This window comes from Oncorhynchus tshawytscha, linkage group LG08 (genome assembly GCF_018296145.1).
Source record: "Oncorhynchus tshawytscha isolate Ot180627B linkage group LG08, Otsh_v2.0, whole genome shotgun sequence".
In the NCBI taxonomy this organism is placed as follows: Eukaryota; Metazoa; Chordata; class Actinopteri; order Salmoniformes; family Salmonidae; genus Oncorhynchus; species Oncorhynchus tshawytscha.
In genome coordinates, this window is record NC_056436.1 from 21,858,296 (window position 1) to 21,873,556 (window position 15,261).

The 15,261-nt window shown below is 43.7% G+C and overlaps 1 protein-coding gene across 1 annotated transcript in view; it reads left to right on the plus strand.

The window, feature by feature from the left end:
* The window catches only part of LOC112256793 (cysteine-rich motor neuron 1 protein), a 180,835-nt gene extending 172,393 nt beyond the window's left edge, over window positions 1-8,442 (plus strand). Inside the window, exons 16-17 of the mRNA XM_024430301.2 lie at window positions 3,883-4,073; window positions 4,467-8,442. Coding sequence (XP_024286069.1) covers window positions 3,883-4,073; window positions 4,467-4,652 — 377 coding nt within the window. The 3' untranslated portion in view covers window positions 4,653-8,442. The remainder of the gene's footprint in view (window positions 1-3,882; window positions 4,074-4,466) is intronic.
* The last annotated feature ends 6,819 nt before the right edge of the window (window positions 8,443-15,261 follow it).

The following is a 15,261-nucleotide window of genomic DNA, read 5'->3' on the forward strand; positions in this document are numbered from 1 at the left end:
TCCGTGAATGACTGTAGACCCTGCCACATACCTCTCGTGTCTGAGCCATTGAATTGCAAATCTACTTTGTCTCTATACTGATGCTTAGCTTGTTTGATTGCCTTGCGGTATAGCTACACTGTTTGTATTCGGTTATGTTTCCGGTCACCTTGCCCTGATTAAAAGCAGTGGTACGGACTTTCAGTTTTGTGCGAATGCTGCCATCAATCCACGGTTTCTGGTTGGGGAAGGTTATTATAGTTGTTGTGGGTACAACATCACTATGCACTTGCTAATAAACTCACTCACCGAATCAGCGTATTCATCAATGTTATTGTCCGACGCTATGCGGAACATATTCCGATCCACGTGATCGAAGCAATCTTGAAGCATGGAATCCGATTGGCCAGACCAGAGTTGAACAGACCTGAGCACGGGCGTTTCCTGTTTTAGTTTCTGGCTAGTTTCTGGCTGGGAGCAACAAAATGGAATCGTGGAAGTTAGAGTAACAATGATCCAGGGTTTTGACAGCCTGGGTCGTGAATTCTGATAATTGCTGGTAGAATTTAGGGAGCCTTGTTTTCAGATTAGCCTTGTTAAAATTCCCAGCTACAATAAATGCAGTCTCAGGATGTGTGTTTTCCAGTTTACATAGAGTCCAATGAAGTCTTTTAAGGGCTGTCCATGTGTCTGCTTGGGGGGGATACACACGAATGTGATTATAATCGAAGAGAATTCTCTTGGTAGATAATACGGTCGGCATTTGATTGTAAGGAATTCTAGGTCAGGTGAATAAAAGGACTTGAGTTTCGGTATGTTGTTATGATCAACACCACGTCTCATTAATCATAAGGCATAATGCCCTGTGGTGGTACTGAATGCTGTCTTCCACTCGTCTCCCTCCCGGATACGCACCAGGTTATACTCACTCCTGAGATCCAGTTTCGTGAAGAAGCGAGCCCCATGCATTGATTCAATCGCGATAAGAGGTAGTGGGTAACTGTACCTCACCGTGATTTGATTAAGACCTCTATAGTCAATGCACAGGCGTAAACATCCATCTTTCTTCTTCACAAAAAAGAAACTCGAGGAGGCGGGTGAAGTAGAGGGCTGAATGTACCCCTGACATAGGGATTCAGAGACATATGTATCCATTGCCACCGTCTCTGCTTGCGACAGGGGATACACGTGACTCCTGGGAAGCGCAGCCTCTGCCAGGAGATTTAACGTACAATCCCCCCTTCGATGAGGTGGTAATTCTTTTTACAGAAGGCGAGAGCTAAAACGGCATATTCTGGGGTGATGTGCACGGTGGAGACCTGGTCTGGACTTTCCACCGTGGTAACACCAACGGAAACCCCTACACACCTCCCTGAGCACTCTCGCAACCACCCCGTGAGAGCCATCTGTTGCCAGGAAATAGTGGGGTTATGCAGAGCCAAGGAAGGCCTAGTACCACAATAAACGCAGGAGAGTCAATGCGAAAGAGACTGATTTTCTCCTTATGATTCCCCTGCATAACCATGGCCAAGGAGATGGTGGCCTCCTTGATTAGCCCGGACCCTAAAGGTCGACTATCTAGAGCGTGTACCGGGATGGGTCTAACTATAGGAAAAATGGGGATCCCTAACCTAATGGCTAATGCTCCGTCGATAGAATTCCCAGCTGTGCCTGAATCAACGAGCGCCTTATGCTGGGAATGTGGGGAAAACTCAGGGAAACAAACAGGCACAAATGCAGAAATGTACCCTTCCCCAGATCTGTGCCTCAACACAACCCTGTCTCGGAGCGCTACAGACAATTCCTTCGACCTCATGGCTTGGTTTTTGCTCTGACATGCACTGTCAACTATGGGAACTTATATAGACAGGTGCCTTTCCAAATCATGTCCAATCAATTTAATTTACCACAGGTGGACTCAAACCAAGTTGTAGAAACATCTCAAGGATGATCAATGTATTAAAGATGGCGCCGGAGAACATGGATGATGTTCTACATTCTCCCAACCAATTGTACTGTTTTATTCGTTTTTTTGCATTTTGTGTAACTTTTTCAACATCCTCCCGGACACCCTAGACCCCCTCCAATCCGCATACCGCTCTAACAGATCCAAAGATGATGCAATCTCATTCGCACTCCACACTGCCCTTTCTCACATAGACAAAAGGAACACCTATGTGAGAATGCTGTTCATTGACTACAGCTCAGCATTCAACACCATAGTGCCCACAAAGCTCATCACTAAGCTAAGGACTCTGGGACTTAACACCTCCCTCTGCAACTGGATTCTGGACTTCCTGACAGGCCACCCAAGGTGGTAGGAGTAGGCAACACCACGTCTGCCACACTGATCCTTAACAATGGAGCCCCTCAGGGGTGTGTGGTTAGTCCCCTCCTGTACTCCCTGTTCACCCACGACTGCGTGGCCAAACACGACTCCAACACCATCATTAATTTTGCTGACAACACAACAGTGTTAGTCCTGATCACCAACAATGATGAAAGGAGGCCTATAGGGAGGAGGCCAGAGAACTGGCACCGTGGTGCCAGGACAATAACCTCTCACTCAATGTGAGAAAGACTAAGGAGCTGATCGTGGACTACAGGAAAAGGCGGCTGAACAGGCCCCCATTAACATCAACGGGGCTGTAGTAGAGCGGGTCGAGAGTTTCAAGTTCCTTGGTGTCCACATCACCAACGAACCAGCATGGTCCAAACATACCAAGACAGTCGTGAACAGTGCATGACAAAACCTTTTCCCCCTCAGGAGACTGAAAAGATTTGGCATGGGTCCCCAGATCCTCAAAAAGTTCTACACCTGCACCATCGAGAGCATCTTGACTGGTTGCATCACCTCCTGGTATGGCAACTGCTCAGCATCTGACCATAAGGCGCTACAGAGGGTAGTGCGAACGGCCCAGTACATCACTCGGGCCAAGCTTCCTGCCATCCTTGACCTTTATAATAGGCAGTGTCAGAGGAAAGCCCATCCAATTGTCAGAGACTCCAGTCACCCAAGTTATAGACTGTTTTCTCTGCTACCTCACGGCAAGCGGTACCGGAGCGCTTGCCGTTAGGACCAAGAGGCTCCTCAATAGCTTCTACCCCCAAGCCATAAGACTGCTGAATAATTAATTAAATCGCCACCGGACAATTTACATTGACCCCCCCCTCCCTTTTGTACACTACTGCTACTCGCTGTTTATTATCAATGCATAGTCACTTCACCCCCCACCTACATGTACAAATTACCTCAACTAACCTGTACTCCCGCACACTGACTCGGTACCGGTGCCCCCTGTATATAACCTCAGTATTGTCTTTCTTATTGTGTTACTTTTTTATTGTTACTTTTTATTTTAGTCTACTTGGTAAATATTTTCTTAACTCTTCTTGAACTGCACTGTTGGTTAAGGGCTTGTAAGTAAGCATTTCAGAGTAAAGTCTGCACTTGTTGTATTCGGAGAATGTGACAAATAAAGTTTGCTTTGATTTGGAAACAGGATGCAGCTGAGCTCAATTTCGAGTCTCATAGCAAAGTACATGAATACTTTTGTAAATAAGGTATTTCTGTTTTTTACTTTTAATACATTTGCAAACAATTCGACAAACGTTTTAGCTTTATCATTATGGGGTATTGTGTGTAGATTGCAGAGGACTTTTTATAATAAGGCTGTAACTTACAGCGTAGCACAATGTGGAAAAAGTCTGAATACTTTCCGAAGGCACATATGTAACTCTTCATCTCCCCACTTGGAGCTGAGTCTGCTGTTTCCTTTTAACTGCTACATATGAAGGCAAATCTTACATGAAACCATTCGCCAGTTAATGAATAATATATAAACATCTCGTGATACAGACTTTTAGGTGTGTCATGATGTTTGTGTGCTGCCTCTGTCACAGGGAACTTTGGTAGTCTCCAAATGCCCTATCTGGATGGGAAGACCCCAGTTCCCAGAGAAGACACCGCACTGCACTCTGTGGCATGGGTGGCACTGCCCATCATTATGATGCTGTTCACCATCACAGCTCTTCTCTTCATTAACCAGAAGAAGCAGTGGATCCCTGTGCTCTGCTATCGCACCCCGACTAAGGTAGGGGGTGCCATTAACCACATTTACAGTATGCCTTGTTGGTTTCTGTACTGCTTTGTTGTTGTTGTAATATAGTTGATGGTCTAAAATGCCAGAGAATATCACATCAGCAGCTTATGGAGATGCATACTTGATCAATGTCTATACATTTGAATCTTGAAATAATTTAATGAAAAAAAAAGTTGTGCTATTACATAGAAAGATTACATTGCCTAGCTTTGTAGTAATGATGAGCAGCAAATTCTGCCTTTACTGTATGTATACAGCCTGAAACAAGCCTTATTGAGAAATATAATATAGTATGAATATATCAATAAAATCTAAAGCTCTGAGCCTAACTAGAGTGTGATCTGTGGAAGTAACTAACTGTATGTGTGTGTGTGTCCTCTGCAGCCCACCTGCCTCAACAACCAGCTGGTATATGTGGACTGCCAGAAAGGCACCAAGGTGCAGGTGGACAGTTCGCAGCGCATGCTCCGGATCGCTGACCCTGACTCCAGGTACAGCGGTTACTACAGCATGCAGAAACAAAACAACCTCAACAACCTGCAGGCTGACAATTTCTACCAGACTCAGTGAGACAGAGAGACTGGCCTGGCCTCGCCTCGTGTCCAGTACTCAGCAAGCAGCCAAAACGAGAGAGAGAGAGAGCGCATTACCTACAGTACCGTCACAACAACTATTACTTAACACAGACGGATGGAAAAATGATACCAAACCTATCAATGACAAAATAACTAGCAAACTAGCAAAGTTCACTAGCAAAGACAGATAAATGACAATAATAATCTGCTCAAGATGAATAACGAATCAAACAAAATATAATGATGATGATTTTAAACTACAGCTAACACAATGGAAGAACCAGAATCTAGACTTTTCCTAGATTATTATTCAACTTCTGTTTGCCAGTGAGTGTTACACGTGTGTTTGGTGTGTGTGATGGAGGCGTGCTTCTGTATGTGGGTCTTTGTGAATGTGTGTGTGTGTGTGTGTTTAAAGTTAGATATACATCTTTGCGATTAGGAAAAAGTGGGTATTTTTCAAAGTATGGTATTTTCCTGCATTCCTGCTTCCTTGAAAAAGGCCTTTGAAGAGATAAACAGAATAATTCAAGCTAGTGTTTTCTGTTGAACACTGAACTTTTAGAACCAAAGCTCTGCTGACTGTATGTCGAATCAAAACACACCCTGTAAGAGAGATGCTAGAGGAACACTGTGGCCAGTCTGATCTGAGCCGTGGCAGGACGGACTGACGACTGCCAGACTATTTGTGGCACTGAGCCGAAAGAGAGAGAATGAGAGAAAGAAAGAGTTCAGATACCGTAGACCCCGTCACAGACAGACCTCAGCTGAGCACCTCTCTCAGGTCTGTTCAAGCTGGACTATTGCTCTCTTCTTGCCTTCCTCTTTCCTCCCCTTCTTTGAAAACGTTGACATTGGTTTGCTGTCTTGTTTTCCCCCTGTGGAACGTCACCTGTTGCATAGAAGGTGGAAAGGAAGAAGAAGCTTCATTCACTCAATTTTTCTTTTCCTTTGATATTCTGCTCAACATGTATAAGTGTTATTTTCCTGGTCACTTTCAATTCTCCATAATCTTTTGGCTAAACGTATTTAACAACAAAGGGCAGGCTGACGCTGACTTTCACACACTCCAAACAATGGTGTCTTTTATTTGGATAAAGAATAAATGTGTTCGGGTTGATAAAGGCAGGATGAAGCTACCCACTGGGCACATATGTCTATTCCACGTTGGTTCAATGTAATGTCATTGAAATGACGTGGCAGCAACGTTGATTCAACCAGTGTGTGCCCAGTGGGTCGTGTAGTTCTTGAGGATTAAGGATTTGAGCATATGCTTTACAAGCTTTTCTGCTTTGTTTCTGTACGTCCTGTTTTACATGGAGTTGCACACGCATAGGGAGACTATTTAGCTCCTTTAGGAAACACTGAGGATACAAGAAAACATAGAATCAAAGAATATGTACAAATGTGTTTTCTCTCGGGGTTCTCTGAGGACGAGCTATATTAAAGTAGCTCTGATGTTTTTCTCCTTTTGTCTTACTGGCTGTAAGACTAACAGTCTCCTCTTCTCGATATTACCCAAGCACCTTTGTCTTCATTTATTCATTGCAAGACATTATACAGTTGGAACACATATGTACATATTACTGCTGAAGATGAAAAATACATGAAATATTGTGTGACTATATACAGTATGTATGTGTCTATGTGTATGTTGTTTATTCATATATGTACATGTGTCAACCCACACATGCATGCACACATGACTTTTTCTTCACGTGTACATTTCTCAATTAATTTCCTATTGAATGTATTTATGATTGAGAAATAGATTTGATCTAATAATAGAAAACATGATGAGAACAAACATTTGCATAGATTTTTTGAAAAGAGGAGTGATAGAGACAGGACAGGACAGAAAAAACACAAACATCTTATTCAATCTGTTTTTCCCTCATTTATTTGATGTCATTTTCATTTTTTTTTAAGAAAAAAAAAGAATTGTCTATGAGGGCTTTGTTTGATTGGTCTATGAGTTGCCTATCTATTTGAGACAATCAGTTTCCCTGAATGAAGCAATGTCCAAAATGCCAACCATATATAGACAAGAGAGTTCTGAGCTGAGCAGTACCAGGCTCTCTCAATCTGTTATTCTTCTCTTTCATTTGTCGTTTCTGAAGTCAAACTATTGAAAAGTGGGTGGACATAAGCTCTGGGAGAGAGGGTGGGATGGAGGAAGGTAGGGGTAGTAGTTGACTTTTATAGTTTGTCTTCGGTGTATCTTAGTCTGTCTGACAAAAATTTAAGTAGAATCATACATCTTGGCACTTTTATATTGAAAATAACCTTTTTTGGTTAATTTTTTTAAACATACCTTTCATTGAAAGAGATGCCCTTAGTTTTTTTCTGAGCCCTGTCAGACCCAGTGTTACAGTTAGGTTCCAGTTGTTTCTGAATATTTGATCTACAAAACCTAAATTAACTTAGAACTCTCACGGTCATTGTATGCAGGCACTGCATTTCTGTTTATAGGTGAGGATTTCTGGCAAGAACAAGAGCGGTAAATATTTACCTTTCAAAACATGAATTGCAGCTGAAGCTTGCTCTGTTTTCTCCTAACCTATATGTATACTCCAGACATAGGAAAAACATACTCAAATCTACTATATAACCGACATGTACTGTATGTAAATGCTTTTTCAATGAAAGTTGATTGGTTTGATTCTCCAGCCATTACATACAGGTCTGTCTATCATCTGGACACAAACCACAGGCAAACCTCACTTAAATACACAATCCACCTCATTTCCAATCGGTGAAGTGATGGATCATAATAATTGATTTGATTAAGGACCATAAGTTCTATTACACTCGCATCACATTGACTGGCTGGGTTCATATGTAACTTGGCTCTATGTTGCAGGATGTGGTGCTACATCCCCTACAGTATGGTTGAGTAACTTCATACAGGAATGCATCTTGTCACAATGGGTCTTACAGGGTGAAATCGTTGTATCTTTCAGTGCATCCTCCAAGTATTGTTGTAAATACTTGAGTATCACTTGCCAAAATAAAAATAAATAAACATTGTTGGAAAAGAAAGAGAGAGGGAAACAAATTAGATTTAATTTATTGTGTTAAATTACCTAAATAATTTATTAATGCGCAAGATAATTGAACATGAACATAATAGGCCTTAAATGATGATGCAGCTGAAATTGTGAAACTATTTTAGAGTTGTGTCAGTCTCTCGAAGAGCATGTAAATAAGGTTGTACTTTAGGTAGGTGGAGAAGTTGGAGGATCACAAGCTTTCACATCTTTTCAGGGTTTTTTATCACATGGACCTGATTTAGCCGAATCCCAGATCTGTTTGTGCTGTCTTTTGCCAACTCCTATGGTCATTGTCACGCAGTTTACTGTAACACAATGTGACAAAGAACATAGGAGTTGGATAGCTAGACAACACAAATTCATCTGATCAGGCTACATCTGCCTTGTCCAAGGAGCACAAAAGCCTGACACCCTGATGAGCATTTTCCTCTGTTCCAATAAAGATAGCCTAATGAGAGGGAAATATCTCTCTGTCCCCATTCTTTCCTGTTAACCATTTTATTTACACAACTGCCAATCCCCTTGAGAGTCTGAATATTACTGGTGTTTCATGCTTATGTAAAAATAAAAAAATGTGTTGATATTGATAATGATGATATTGCAAAAACAAGATTTAGTAAGAGGATAGATTCATATTTGACTGAATTTCCCGTAGCACAGCAGATTATTTTTTGCAAGTTCTTGTATTATTATTTTTTGTTTCTTTGCAGCACAATAAATCATTTGAAAACAGCTATGTGGATCTTCCGTGCAATCATTATTAGTATTGCTAGTACTGGTGTTGTCATTCTTACCTCTCAGGATTTGACACAAACCTGTCCATCTCCTCTGTGATTTCTCTTCAGGGATTTCTGCCTCAATCATGAAATATCAATGGTGCACTTTCTTTGGCTATTTTCTGCTTGAGGAAGAAATCTCTGTGGGTTTAGAGATATAGAGGATAGGTTCAATCAACAACAACAAAAGTTCAAGAGGAACAAAAACACAATTTCACCTGCAGCACTTTGAAAATATAACAGCAGGTCAACCCGTTTAGCGATGACTCACTCAGTAAGTGATGGCACCAAAACATTTTATCAGACCCAGCCAGCTGAGGCAGATAAATAATGTGTGACCACTTCCAGTTGTCTGCTAAGTGATACAGTACCTGACCCTGTATGTCTCAGTTACCAAAAGCATAGCGCAAGGTAAAAGGTTCAACTCCAGCAAGGATTACAAACATACTGTGTGTGCAAACATACTGTATGCACACACTGTAAGTCACTTTGGATAAAATAGTTAGCTTTTTTTCTGGTCAAAGCAACCCATAAGCCTTTATTTATATGTGAATACATTTTCATACAGCAGTTTAAGGGGCTTTACACACAAGATAGAGATTTAGGTAGCTATAATGACCTTGGTACTCCATGTAGACTTTCCTCTAACATAAATATGTTCATAGGAATGGTTTCTCAGTTGCAACAATTAAAAATAACACTGAGTCAATAAATGAGATTCCATCTCTCATTTTTAACAGTATGCCGTAATGGACAGTATCCTCTCAGTAATGGACCAAAAGTAAATGTTGGTATGTGGGTGGATAGGGTCTGGACAACAGGGTTCAATTACTATGTCACATTATCTGGTACTGTGCAGCACATGCACAAATGACCAGTACAAGCCACAGGGAGGAGACCCAGAGCTTTTAGAGAACCACGATGGCACATCAAAATAAGCTGATATCCCTTTTCCAGTTCCTGTACCTTTTATACTTCATTCACATATGTCTACAGTTATCCCTTTAGGATTAGTTTGACTCATGATCTGTTTACTACACACATGTTAAGACATGACATATGTGACTGATTATGTTGTTGATAGTAAGACTAAGTCATTCATAACCTCAGTCACATCCATTCTAGGGAAAGGGAAATACCTACTCAGTTGTACCACTGAATGCATTCAACTGAAATGTGTCTTCTGCATTTAACCCAATTCCTCTGAACCAGAGAGGTGCGGTGGATTGCCTTAATCGACATCCCTGTCTTTGGCACCCGGGGAACAGTGGGTTAACTGCTTTGCTCAGAGGCAGAGCGCGATTCGATCAGCTAGGCAATTAGATCCAGCAACCTTTCAGTTACTGGCCCAACGCTCTAACCACAAGGCTATTCGGTGATGATGATGTTGTATAAGTACATTGTTAAGTGTTGCCAAGTGGAATATAGCAGTCAGCCATCACAGAAGTTCTATATATATATTTTTTACTGCAGTAATATTTGAATGTATGGATAAATAAATAAGTATTCTGTGCAAATGTGCCCAATATCTTCAGTGATTGTTAACTGTGTGTGCACATCCATGCCTGTGTATATATATCTGTCTTCATCCGTGTGAGTAAGGGAGAGAGGAGAGGGGGCGGGTGTCGGTGACATAGCATGGCAACTCTACCTTTTTGACCATTTTCATTTTCATAATTGACCAGGCATGACAGAAATGTCCATCAACTAATCCTCTTATTTCATCCCTAATGCCGACTCTGTCACAGAAGCCCTTATGTTAATGTAACAAGGGGCTCAGCCTGGCAGTGAGTATAGTGTGTGTGTGTGTGTGTGTGTGTGTGTGTGTGTGCGCGCCAAGCCTCTCCCTCCCTACTGGCCAGAAAGTATTGGCTATAGCCGTGGGCAGCAGCATGCAGTCTTGTGATAATATCTGTAAACTAATATTTTTTTATCTCTAATCAAGAATCATGATTTGCAGAGAGATATTTTTGGAAGTCTTATACATCTAAGTGGACTTATTTTGTGATTTCCAGCTAATGTGGTCAAGGATCAGCCCGAACAGTCAATTGATTTCCCTTTACATTCTTGTGAGTTGAGGAGAAGCTTCTTTGAAATCACGTTAAGTACGTAGTTTTACAATGCTAGTCATGGATTAGTTGGAAGTGCTCATTATAAACAACTACACTCACTTTAAACACACACATATACACACACATATACACTGATAATCCCCACAGCATCATACTGTGTTGAATGTGGTGAACCCCTTAGCTGATATTCTGACTGGTGCCTCGTATTCTTGGGTAGGATGCTACAAACTTGGCACACCTGTACTTGGGAAGTTTCTCCCATTCTTCTCTGCAGATCCTCTCAAGCTCTGTCAGGTTGGATGGGGAGCGTCACTGCACAGCATTTTTCAGGTCTCTTCAGAGATGTTCGATCGGGTTCAAGTCCGGGCTTTGGCAAGGCCATTCAGAGACTTTTCCGAAGCCACTCCTGCATTGTCTTGACTGTGTGCTAAGGGTCATTGTCCTGTTGGAAGTGGAACCTTTGCCCCAGTCTTTCCCTCGATCCTGACTAGTCTCCCAGTCCCTGCCGCTGAAAAATATCCCCACAGCATGGTGCTGCCACGACCATGCTTCACCGTAGGGATGGTGCCATGTTTCCTCCAGATGTGATGCTTGGCATTCAGGCCAAAGAGTTCAATCTTGGTTATATCAAACCAGAGAATCTTGTTTCTCATGGTTTGAGAGTCTTTAGGTGCCTTTTGGCAAACTCCAAGGGGGCTGTCATGTGCCTTTTACAGAGGAGTGGCTTCCGTCTGGCCATTACCATAAAGACCTAATTGGTTAAGGGCTGCAGAGATAGTTGTCCTTCTGGAAGGTTCTCCCATCTCCACAGAGGAACTCTGGAGCAGTGTTTGTGACCAAGGCCCTTCTCCCCCGATTGCTCAGTTTGACCAAACGGCCAGCTCTAGAAAAAGTCTTGGTGGTTCCAAACTTCTTCCATTTAAGAATGATGGAGGACACTGTTCTTGGGGACCTTCAATGCTGCATACATTTTTTGGTACCCTTCCCCATTTCTGTGCCACGACACAATCCTGTCTTGGAGCTCTGTCAAATCAAATCAAATTGCATTGATCACCTACACATGGTTAGCAGATGTTAATGCGAGTGTAGCGAAATGCTTGTGCTTCTAGTTCCAACAGTGCAGTAATATCTAGCAAGTCATCTAACAATTCCCCAACAACTACCTAATACACACAAATTTAAAGGGGTGAATGAGAATATGTACATATATGGATGAGCGATGGCAGAGCGGCATAGGCAAGTTGCAATAGATTGTATAAATACAGTATATGAGTAATGTAAGAGATGTAAGAGATGTAAACATGATTAAAGTGGCAGTGTTTAAAGTGACCAGTGATCCATTTATTAAATTGGCCAGTGATTTGGTCTCAATGTAGGCAGCAGCCCCTCTGAGTTAGTGATTGCTGCTTAGCAGTCTGATGGCCTTTAAATAGAAGCTGTATCTCTGTCTCTCGGCCCCAGCTTTGATGCACATGTACAACCTCGCCATCTGGATGGTAGTGATGTGAAGAGACAGTTGCTCCGGTGGTTGTAGTCCTTGATTATCTTTTTGGCCTTCCTGTGACATTGGGTGCTGTAGATGTCATGGAGGGCAGGTAGTTTGCCACCGGTGATGCGTTGTGCAGACTGCACCACCCTTTGGAGCTCCATACGGTTGAGGGAGGTGCAGTTTCAGTACCAGGCAGCATGCTCTCGATTGTGCATCTGTAAAAGTTTGTCAGGGTTTTGGGTGAAAAGCCAAATTTCCCCAGCCTCCTGAGGTTGAAGAGGAGCTGTTGCGCCTTCTTCGCCACACTGTCTGTGTAGCTGGACGATTTCAGTTTGTCCATGATGTGCACACCAAGGAACTTAAAACTTTCCACCTTCTCCACTGCTGTCCCTTCGATGTGGATAGCGGGGTGCTCCCTCTGCTGTTTCCTAAAGTCCACGATCATCTCCTTTGTTTTGTTGAAGTTGAGTGAGAGGTTGTTTTCCTGACACCACACTCCGAGTGCCCTCACCTCGTCCCTGTAGGCTGACTAGTTGTAGTTGTTGTTAATCACGCCCACTCTGTTGTGTTGTCTGCAAACTTGATGATTAAGTTGGAGGCGTGCATGGCCACGCAGTCGAGGGTGAACAGGGAGTACAGGAGGTGGCTGAACACGCACCCTTGTGGGGCCCCAATGTTGAGGGTCAGCGAAGTGGAGATGTTGTTTCTTACATTCACCACCTGGGGGCGGCCCGTCAGAAAGTCCAGGACCCAATTGCACAGGGCGGGGTTGAGACCCAGGGCATCCAGCTTGATGATGAGCTTGGAGTGTACTATGGTGTTGAATGCTGAGCTCTAGTCAATGAATAACATACTTACATAGGTATTCCTTTTGTCCAGGGATAGGGCAATGTGCAGTGTGATGGCGATTGCGTCGTCTGTGGACCTGTTGGGGCGGTATGCAAACTGAAGTGGGTCTAGGATGGCCGGTAAGGTGGAGGTGATATGATCCTCGTCACTCAAAGCACATCATGATGACAGAAGTGAGTGCTATGGGGCGGTAGTCAGTTAGTTCAGTTATCTTTGCCTTCTTGGTACAGGAACAATGGTGGCCATCTTGAAGCATGTGGGGACAACAGACTGGGATAGGGAGCGATTGAATATGTACGTAAACACACCAGCCAACTGGTCTATGTATGCTCTGAGGATGCGTCTAGGGATGCCGACTGGGCCAGCAGCCTTGCGAGGGATAACATGCGTGCATCGCGGAAGTTAGAGTAGCAGTGGTCGAGTGTATTGCCCCTGTACGTAGTCCAATCAATATGCTGATAGAATTTAGGTTGCCTTGTTCTCAAATTTGCTTTGTTAAAATACCCAGCTACAATAAATGCAGCCTCAGGATGTATGGTTTCCAGTTTACATAGAGTCCAGTGAAGTTCCTTTAGGGCTGTCTTGGTGTCTGCTTGAGGGGGAATGTACACAGCTGTGACTATAACTGACGAGAATTCTCTTGGTAGGTAAAATGTCAGCATTTCATTGTAAGGAATTCTAGTTTGGGCGGGCAGAAGGACTTGAGTTCCTGTATGTTGTAATGATTACACCATGTCGATAATCATGAAGCATACACCCCCGCCCTTCCTCTTCCCAGAGAGTTTTTTATCTCTGTCAGCACGATGCATGGAGTAGCCCGGTGGCTGAACCGATTCCGACATGTTTCCGTGAAACAGAGAATGTTACAATCTCTGATGTCTCTCTGGAAGGCAATCCTTGCTCGAATTTCGTCTACCTTGTTGTCAAGAGACTGGACATTAGCGAGTAGCATACTCGGGAGCGGTGGGCGATGTGCACGTCTACGGAGCATGACCAGGAGGCCGCTCCGTTTGCCCCTTCTGCAGCGCCGTTGTTTTGGATCAGCTACTGGGATTTGATCCATTATCCTAGGTGGTGGTCCGAACAGAGAAAAACGCTTCGGGAATGTCGTATTCCTGGTCGTAATGTTGGTAAGTTGACGTTGCTCTTATATCCAATAGTTCTTCCCGGCTGTATGTAATAAGACTTATTTTTCCTGGGTAACAATGTAAGAAATAATACAATTTTAAAAAATACAGCATAGTTTCCTAAAACTCGAAGCGAGGCGACCATCTCTGTCGGCGCAATCTTATGTATCTATGGACAATTCCTTCGACCTCATGGCTTGGACATGCACCGGGGACCTTATATAGACAGGTGTGTGCCTTTCCAAATGATGTCCAATCAATTGAATTTACCACAGGTGGACTCCAATCAAGTTGTAGAAACATCTCAAGGATGATCAATGGAAACAGGTGTAACGGTTTTCTTGACTTGAAGGAGAGGCAGACCAAAATGCAGAGTGGTTTCTATTCATGGTTCTTTAATAAAGACTCTACACATGAACAAACTAACAAAACAAGAAACGTGAAAACCCAAAACAGCCCTATCTGGTGCAAACACAGAGACAGTTCAATCACCCACAAAACCCAACACCAAACAGGCTACCTAAATATGGTTCCCAATCAGAGACAATGACTAACACCTGCCTCTGATTTAGAACCATATCAGGCCAAACACAGAAACAGACAAACTAGACACACAACATAGAATGCCCACTCAGATCACACCCTGACCAAACAAAACATAGAAACATACAAAGCAAACTATGGTCAGGGTGTGACAACAGGATGCACTTGAGCTCTGTCCGCGGTGGCGGCTCTGGCGCGGGACGCGGACCCCACTTCACCAATGTCTTAGTCCGCCTCATTGTCCGCCTCTGTGGCTTCCTAACCATGGCAACTCTTCTCAATGGACAGAGGGGAGGAAGCTCGGGACAGAGGGGCGGCAGCTTGGGACAGAGGGGCAGGGGCTCTGGCTCCGGCAGCAGCGCCGGACAGACAGGACCACCTGCAGGGAGGAGACAGAGAGACAGCCTGGTGCGTGGGGCTGCCACAGGAACCACCAGGCTGAGGAGACCTTCAGGAGGCTTGGTGTTAGGAGGAGGCACCTGAAGGACCGGGCTGTGGGGGGGCACTGGAGCTCTGGTGCGCAACCTTGGCACCACTTCCCCAGGCTGGACAACTACTCTAGCCCGGACCCTCAAGAGTGCAGGCACAGGTTGAACCGGGCTGTGGGTAAGCACGGGAGATCTAGTGCTTACTACACGCACCTCTCCCTTAGGCTCCACTCCCACATTTGCCCGGCACAAGCGGAGCACAGGCAG